This window comes from Haliotis rubra, unplaced genomic scaffold (assembly GCF_003918875.1).
Source record: "Haliotis rubra isolate DU_JTF1 unplaced genomic scaffold, ASM391887v1 Scf404, whole genome shotgun sequence".
Lineage (NCBI taxonomy): Eukaryota > Metazoa > Mollusca > Gastropoda > Lepetellida > Haliotidae > Haliotis > Haliotis rubra.
In genome coordinates this window covers 978,151-987,286 of record NW_025767085.1, presented here as the reverse complement: position 1 = coordinate 987,286, position 9,136 = coordinate 978,151, and the positions used below count along the sequence as shown (strand labels likewise).

The 9,136-nt window shown below is 41.7% G+C and overlaps 1 protein-coding gene across 1 annotated transcript; it reads left to right on the top strand.

Moving 5' to 3' along the window:
• The first annotated feature begins 2,448 nt into the window (after window positions 1–2,448).
• On the top strand, window positions 2,449–9,136 carry LOC124287667 (zinc transporter ZIP4-like). Its single transcript, XM_046724169.1, has 11 exons — window positions 2,449–2,460; window positions 2,628–2,736; window positions 3,376–3,480; window positions 3,743–3,903; window positions 4,602–4,665; window positions 5,048–5,217; window positions 5,352–5,403; window positions 6,962–7,020; window positions 7,657–7,707; window positions 8,508–8,559; window positions 8,975–9,136. Exons 1-11 carry the CDS (start codon window positions 2,449–2,451, stop codon window positions 9,133–9,135), a joined length of 996 nt encoding a protein of 331 aa, XP_046580125.1. The 3' UTR covers window position 9,136.

Here is a 9,136-nt window from a genome sequence, read left to right as displayed (position 1 = left end):
CTCCATGGGCTATGTTTATGACAGGTGCCACCAGTTGTGCGGGATACTCTAATCTTTTCGCGAACACCTGGTATCATCACTAGTTCATAGTGATTCATAGACACATCCTCTGTCATCATATTGCAATCACTGTACTATCAGGTCCAGGCGCGATTTGTTTACAAGCAACATCATACAGCCGTAATGCTGCTGAAACAAATATATGCTCATGATATAGTCAATTCATGATGTCGTACAATTCCTCATTGTACAATTGTACAATCGCTTCTGCTTTTGGCAGAGATTTCGTATGAATATGGTCACTTAGGGTTTTATCGCTTCTGTTTCCATAGTTCACTGTAATCTGTATACTAGTCAGGTTCATGTGTGACTAAACCCGTGCTACATAAAACGTTGTGTATTGTCACAGAGGCAGATAATGTGCCAGTGGTTAGCATGTCTGACGTCAGCTGTTAACGCGTTAATGTGATATATCCCAGACCAGACACATACCCCAAACAAAACGAGACAAACATATGCATGTACATGTTCTTATCTGTCACAAGCATAGATGAAATATGAACCTGTAATGTTGCATACCTATAGTATAGCATTAATTAGCGCAAAACAACATAGAGCTTAGAATTCACACTGGCCACGATGATGTCATAATATCTGTACTGTTGACGGACGTGTCATTAATGTAATTTGGTAAGCTTACCTGAACAAAGCTTGAACTTGGTTTCATTCTAATAAGATTTATTAAGACTGCCGAGTCGGAAATGGAGTTTTCTATTGAAGATGTTTGACACAGTTTTCAGTGACTCACAAACATTAACATTACACACTGAGGTCCACTTCATACTTATACTCGGTCCAGTCAGTCAGCTCCGAGAGTATCGTTGTTTTGTTATGCCTAATAATCATAAATAATCAGCGTAATTTCATATTTTGCAGCCTTCTGTTTTATAACAATTACGTACAGTTCACGCCATATTTGTCTAGATAAGGTCGGCGAAAAATATATTGTCACTTCAGTATCATCTTTATTTAAGTTCAGGAAGTCGCGCCGTCAGTGCGGCATTAAACACAACTCATTCTATAAATGCATGCAGGTGAATTCTGGTAGAGTCTTACGTGGCTTATGTATGAAACCGTTTATATCGCCAGTGTCTAAACGTCTCCGGTTTGTTCACTGTCGTGGGTGCTGACATGACCCAGGGTCTGACGAAGGAGCAGTTTGACAACGCCTCCGTCGTCATATTCTACTACATCTACAACATCACCAACTACTGTCGACAGAATGTCAGTCCGGAAACCAAAACGTTTGAGTATTATCTCCAGAACGTTCTGAGCATCTTCCGAGAAAGGTCACGGGGATTTAGAGGCGGGGAGTATTGAACATGTCCTGAAACACATTGCAAAGTCAATTATACTGGAGGATTCTCAACAGGACCAGCGTGAAGACCACGACGACCTTAGTCATGTCAAGGAGGTGCCAGTGGTGGAGGAGCAGGTAATATTAAACACACGATTTATATTTATCCTCAGTATAATGCATAACGTAACGGACAAAAACTGTCCCCGTTAATGCAATATTAAACTTCTACCAGGTTTTCTATCATTACAAACACAAATGGTGCTACCCTTTGTAACCCAATGGAGTCAAAAGCGACTCTCTGATATCGGGATTACTTATTGGGATAATTCCCATCAGTATCAATATAGTGGTCAATGATCCAGACAACGGTTGGTCGGGAACACAAGTGAAGTTTAATACTGGCGGTGACAAACATATAATTTGCGTAACAATGGGAGCATTCCATAGCACTATGAAGTGCCAGACAGACTCCAAAAGACGTAAAATGTATTAGAGTAGATTCCCTTTGATAAATGGAAGTTATTCTAGCTGGCCGACTGGTGGACTACCGCGAAAGGCGATCATTGACTATGTTGAAGCACTTGTTTTGACTTTATGATGCTTTCAAAATACAAATTTCAGTTTGAACAATGTTCATTGTTCTCTGTCGCCACTGTCTCATCCAAGGCCTCGTGACGGACTTCCAGGATAATTTGTCATGTTTAGGTACTGTTTGTCAGAGAAGAATACGTTGTTTCAACGATCGACTGAAAGAGTGGCGTTATACGTTAAAGGACCAACAAAGCTTACATTTTGGGATGGTAAACCTCTTGTAATAAGAAATCTTTATAATTATTCGAGATGAAGGATATTTACAATCCAAAAGCACACATACGTGATAACCTCGTTCTAACATAAGATACTAATGCGAACAATGCACTTGTGTTGACGATAACAAAGAAAATGGTTACCCATGACGCAAGGATATTATGTTTAGTTATTCTTACTGAGAACTATCTCAATTCTTGTCTTGTGTTACCTCTATGCAACTCGTTCTGCATAAGCTATTTGGCGTTTATTCGGATTTGTTTTTATATCACACTAAATGGATGTCGATGCGAGTATGTAAGATAGAAAGGTGGAAAATGGCTGAACCAAAACGTCAGTATATTGGGGCAACGTTGCTCCCGCCTTCAACATTCATCTAACCTGTCTTGAGTTGTGAGTGGTATCCATGTTGTATTACAAATGACCCACCTCCTTTCATGCTTTTGACTTGTTTCCTCAGTGTATCAGCGTAGACGCAGCATTCTACCAGGTTGGTGTGGAGAGTGCAAATATCAACAGGGACAAACTTGCAGATATCACCGCCTTCATTGTCTACCATCTTCTTGAAGGTAGGTCTTGACCACACATTTTGTCAGTTAAAATCAGAATGTCATGTGAATGTCATGTGGGTCAAATCAGTTATGACGCCATTTGCCTGCATATATTAAATCGCTTATACAAGATCAAAACCAGGCCATGTATTTCCTTGAAATCGATGTCCATGTGTAACAGTTTATCAAACCGCCATATAGCTGGAATATTGCTGAATGCGGCGTAAACCTCAACTCACTCTCTAACTATTAAAACCTTGTTCGTGTTTATAAAACCTTCGCTTTTTTCAGTGCCTTGTTTGAAAACATTCATTTGGAATATTATATTTTATGAATATACTGTCAAGGTTTATTTGCACGCCGACGGGTTTTTGCAAAAGCCGAAAGTGAGGCAGGTGTCAGTAGCTGTTTTGTCAGACAACCATGGCATTTTTGTACAGTAACTTAAAAGCTAGACGAAACGGTTAATTCAACAAATTGTTAACGAATCACGAACTTCACTTAAAGTAATGTACTTTTGTAGTCGCCCATAAAGCGGAACTTCGGAACAGCCATACTAAAAAAGAATACAACTCATTTAGAGCTGTAAATGTTAACCTATTGTTATTCACACGCTGATTTCATAGTTGGTATGTTCATCGCTGTTTCATATTGCAGGGTCGACAATGAAGGAGACATGTCGTCTGCTCCCGTCAAAGCAGACCATCCTCGACGACCTCTTTGTTCGTATCGACGCCTCCAACAACACCATCATGGACACAGGTACCAACATGAAATTATTATGTATAAAAGCTACGTTCATTGTCCCCATGAAGAAATACGAATAAATATCCTTCTTCATTTCCATATCAATATTTCTTCACTGGAAATGTCGTGAACTTAAGAATCAACAATCTTCTATATCCATTGAAAATAGCATGACACATTTCGGTAGAACTTGCCGTCACTGCCAAGTATAGAATAGTGTTGGAACTTATACAATAGTGTTGGTTGCTAAATGACAATCACAACTTACGATGTACAGAGTTGAGTGCATTGCTCGTCAAGCTGAACTTGGAGGGTGAGCGAACCGACCACTCAGGGCACAGGAGAAGCGCGGGGAGTGACGTCGTCGATGCAGATGCAGACAGTGTTGTCCATGGGCTGACACAGGCTGGTGAAGGTCACAGCCATACAACAATCCTGGTAGGTTGTAAAAATTTCATCTTTGGTGCTATCTTCCCCGTGGGCCGTTTAGATAAGGATTGTCCTCCAAATTAGTGTATGAAAATATGTAATTGCAGCATTGAAATAAGATGGGAAATTCTTAACATGAACCTGAGAAAAATCCTGGGTTGTGTCCTGGAACTTGAATTAGTAGAGAGGGCTGGGCGAAAAGGAAATATGATGGTTCATGGACTGTGAGACAGACAAATAGACCTGAGTAACCTTTGCTGGCCGCCATTAGATCTAATGGTCAAGTTCGATGACTGGTAGATTGCGTGTCACCCTAACCGACGGCGTAGATGGTTCCTCGTATTATAGATCGCATAATTCTCTGGTTCAGATTCGATTATTTACAGGATTCTAGAACAGAGAGTTTGTCGTCGAACAACAAACAGGTTAAAATTGATAGATTATACGTTTCAGTGAGCGTTGGTACTTGCAAATGCAATATAGTCCCAGTATATCAATGACATTCGATTTCTAATCCCTACTTTTGCTACTGTTTTATTTATTTATTTTTCATATATCAGTTGAACTTTTCTTTTACTCGCATTTAAAGGTCACCAAAAAAGTGTTACTCTGTCAGTGAGATAAAAGCAATCAGCGGTTTGGGCCATGATGACGTCATTACAAAGGACAAGTTTGTGGAGTTGTGTCCCACCCTGGTGTATATGCAGATGGCAGGGTCATGCGTCTCCACACCCAACACCACACATGGACCCACGACCACCATGACAGAACGTAAGTCTTACCATACCCTTGATTAAAACGCCACACCACACAACCAAGTAAATAAGTCGTGACTCAAGTGTGAAACATCACACAAACTGACATGCCCACAATGGCAGAAGTAAGTCTCAGTACCAACCCAGAGTAAAACAAGAGACAACCAGTTATGGCGTCCATGATGAGATCGGTGGCCATGCCCTGGTGCTCAACATATGTGTACATCATTGCAGAACATACATCCGGGTCTATACCGCAGAGTACACGCAGGAGGCTCTCTATCAGAGGTACATCACAAATCCCTCCATTGCTGGTACATACGCTTTTGAGTGGAAACTCACAATGAAACAGTTACCATTATCTGCCAAATTTGGAGTCATATAATCATTTGCTGCAGGTTACGGGTACGGCTCCTTGGCTACTCTGATCATCTGCTTATGCGCCGTACTGGGCGCCATCCTCTTCCCCCTCCCAAAGGGCACCTGTCACGAGGCGTTCATGTCCGTCTTCCTTGGCCTTGCTGTCGGCACGCTGTTCACTGACGCCATCTTGCATCTCATACCTCAGGTCAGTTGTGTACATGGGTACCTAGTAGAAATAGACAGTTCAGTCTGTTACTGATTTCACTGTAACTCACATGATGCATTCTCTGAATCTTTGTTTTGAGTAACATTTTCGTTAACATCAATACTTTCTGTCAGGCTTTCGGCCTTCACGACCACGAAGATGAGCATGCGCACAACCAGTCTTCCGGTCCAGTGATAGAAGAATATACTTTATCGCAGGTGAGACACGATGGTCCATATCAGTAAGATATATATATGTGCATTTATCATCCAAAACTGTGTTCACAGGAGATATCGCTTGTGATCGATATCGGGATGAGATTTTGTACAATGCCCTGATTTATCGGTCCATATCAGTCTATGGCACATTTGTACATTGAAAATTAATGAAGAGTGATCTTGATATATTCGGCAAGCCTCGGATATTTGTAACTTTATCAACTCGTGATATAATTGATATCAGAAGACACTTGGGTGAATAATACGACTCCAGGAAATAAAGTGAGAGATGAGTGAGTTTGGTTTTACGCCGCTTTTAGCAATATTCCAGCAACATCACGGCGGGGGACACCAGAAATGGGCTTCACACAATGTACCCATGTGGGGATTCGAACCCGGGTCTTCGGTGTGACGAGCCAACGCTTTAACCACTAGGCTACCCCACCGCCCCTGAGAATGTAAAAGCGATGGAGAGGAGAAAACACGAAACCCGAAAGTTGCAGGTTCGATCCCACTGAAATATAAGGTGTGTTACGAGGCACATTCAAAACATGTTAAAACCAAAAATTGTATGGGTGACGGACGAAGGTTGAACAACCTCACACGTCCTTTCAACTGTTAAAGACGCATGTGAACGGGGATGGGAGATGAAGAGTTTTGTCGTGTACTCTTCATATTTCGCCGTCCATTTTTCACATGTTACTCTTCCATTCTCCTTAAAACCATTTAAGAACTTGTGGTATTAGTGACGTGTAAACCCGTGAAGGTCCGGGTTAGAACATTGATCTTCAGTTACCCATGCTTGTCGTCAGAGGCGACTAACGGGATCGGGTGGTCAGGCTCGCTGACTTGGTTGACACATGTCATCGGTCCCCAATTCCGCAGATTGATGCTCATGCTGTTGATCACTGGATTGTCTGGTCCAGACACGATTATTTACAGACCGCCGCCATATAGCTGGAATATTGCTGATTGGGGCGTAAAACTAAACTCACTCACTCACACTCACTCAGTGACGTGTATCTATATTTAGTTAACAAGTGAAATGTGACCGTTTAATACTTCTGGAAATCATACTTGAATCATCTACATTGACGCTTCGGAGTGTGGAGCAGATTGTCGCAAGGCTACGACATACACTGCCATTTGTTTGAGACGTTTGTACGGTTACCCCTCTAGCTTGAACCAAGGTTGCGTTCCAAGGGGTGGACGTGTGAAGTACTGACTGACTGACTGACTGAGTTTGGTTTTACGCCCCTTTTAGCAATATTCCAGCAACATCACGGCGGGGGACACCAGAAATGGGCTTCACACATAGTACCCATGTGGGGAATCGAACCCGGGTCTTCGGCGTGACGAGCCAACGCTTTAACCATTAGGCTACCCCACCGCCCCGTGTGAAGTACTGACTGTTGGAACTTAGTGTTGACTGTTGGAACTTAGTGTTTCTTGAATAAACAAACTGTATTGACCTCTACAGCCCTACATTTATATGACTTGTCTATAACATGTTCTTTAAATGGCAGGTACCTATGGCTTCTATCTGATCGAGTCTTTCATGGTAATCCTTGGATCCGGACACACGGTAATGACATGTTTGCTTGTTATACTGGACTAGTTCACTTACCAAGCCTCCCAAACAGTAACGGTTCGACTGAACATAAGTTTCATTTACATCAGATATTTTACTCCACTACGATACACCTTTGAATAAAGATCTGACAATACGTCCATCAGAGGTCGCGTCAGGTGAACTTTCTCAGTCCAGCCAATCAGCGAGGAGATATTAAAATGTAAGGACTAAACTGAGCATTAAGACCAGTATATGTGATTTCTATATCTCGAATATTCGAAAGATTAGTAATATAGCGCCATTACATGTACGCAATATGTAGTTTAAGGGGCGACTGCATACATATAAAAATGTGCGTGTGGTCCCAAGCAGATTAACGAGAGAATGAGGTGAATTGATTTCAATTTATCTGATAAACCAATAATATTACAAACGACTTTTTAAGTGATATTTATGAGGTGTTTTTATGTATAGTTCGGTCTAATATAGAATATTGTATTTGGATAACTCCTTAATATAGATATATAAAGTAACGAAAGACCCTTCTCAAAGTATGTCAGTGTCTGTTGAAGCTTGTAGATAAAGTGCAATCAATGCGGAAAAGTCGACTTGCGTGTAATACACAGCCGCTGTGTTCTTTGATTCCAGCATTCTCACAATCACTCTTCTGTGGAACTGAACCAAATTGCTGTTGACCATGTAAGTGTTTACAATTCTTACGTCTGTGTTCACTGTCTTTGTATCAGTGAGTCAGTGAGTGAGTGTGGTTTTACGCTGCCTTTCGCAATATCTAAAGAGATGAATGAGCTTCAAGAATCAGCTCTATACATTGCACTCGTGAGAAATCGAACTCGGGCATTCGGCGTGATGAGCAAACGCTTTAAGCACTAGATTCACTAGGAGATGGTGCGGTTGGGTAGCCTAATGGTTAAAGCGTCCGCTCGTCACGCTGAAGACCTAGGTTCGAATTCCCACATGGCTACAATGTGTGAAGGTGTCCCAGGTCGTGATATTGCTGGAACATTGCTAAAAGCGGCGTAAAACCATACTCGCGATTTTAACCACCAACTTGTTGATGATGCATATCATAGGCACTGCAGTCTGTACCCAAACGTCGCAAAGAATATATTAAAATCCATACCATCCTTACATCTGGTAACTGCATGTACTTTATCGCAGATATTCTCCATATACGCTTCTTATGTTTTGGTCTGGATGCTGAGAGTCGTCCTGTACGCAAAGTTGAAGATAATTATTATTATTATTTATTATTATAGGATATTTATATAGCGCACATATCCAGGCAACTAGTGCATGCTCAAGGCGCAGGTATTTTTCCCTTCGATCATTGGATGTCAATCTCAACGGCACATCGTATTATCAATCTCAACTCCCTGGGGAGTGTACATAATAAGCTTACTATGTCTGTATTTCGTTGTTCTAGAAGAAACCCTATCACAAGTATAGCGTTTCATTGCAACAGACTCCTTTCGTTTCAGAAAAAAGAAACAAAAGGAATTATCGGAAAAGAGAGCCCACGGGAGTCGCCTTGTAAGTAAAACAGAATGTAGAGGGCTTAGGGGTGAATATGCAAGCAGGTAACAAACAGTAAGGACAAGGTGCTGACATTCCAAAGGACCCTTAGCCGAGCGAAGTTAGGATTCGACAGAGAGACGGAACTATGGACCTGTGGTCCGTTTTATGGCAGTTATGCCACGATTGCCTAACTACATTTGGTTTATACCATTGGAATAAAACCACTGCGTTTATCTACTTTTATTCATGGGAGCCCATGCCTCTAAAGTAAACTTACACAGGTAAATCTCTGGAAACTCCTACGTAATGTATTAATATTAGCTACATGCCGTCTTGTTGATCTTATTATACCACCAACCCGATCAGTTTGAATGGCAAGACGCTCGATCAAACCATATTCTGGCGTTTTATCCATTTGGGTTTGTTTCAGCTTTTTCAACGCTTGCCTTAATGGTGATAATCGGGGACGGCATTCACAACTTCGCCGACGGTCTGGTGGTTGGCGCCGCCTTCAGTCTCAGCGTCACAAGCGGCATCACCACCAGCATCGCCGTCTTCTGCCATGAACTGCCGCATGAACTGGGTAAGTAAG

What these genes read in the sequence shown, in the direction of transcription:
- LOC124287667 (XM_046724169.1), top strand. An exon ending in CAACACCATCATGGACACAG is followed by an intron (nt 3,481 to 3,742) that starts GTACCAACATGA and finishes TACGATGTACAG; the next exon opens with AGTTGAGTGCATTGCTCGTC. An exon ending in TGCGCACAACCAGTCTTCCG is followed by an intron (nt 5,404 to 6,961) that starts GTCCAGTGATAG and finishes TTTAAATGGCAG; the next exon opens with GTACCTATGGCTTCTATCTG.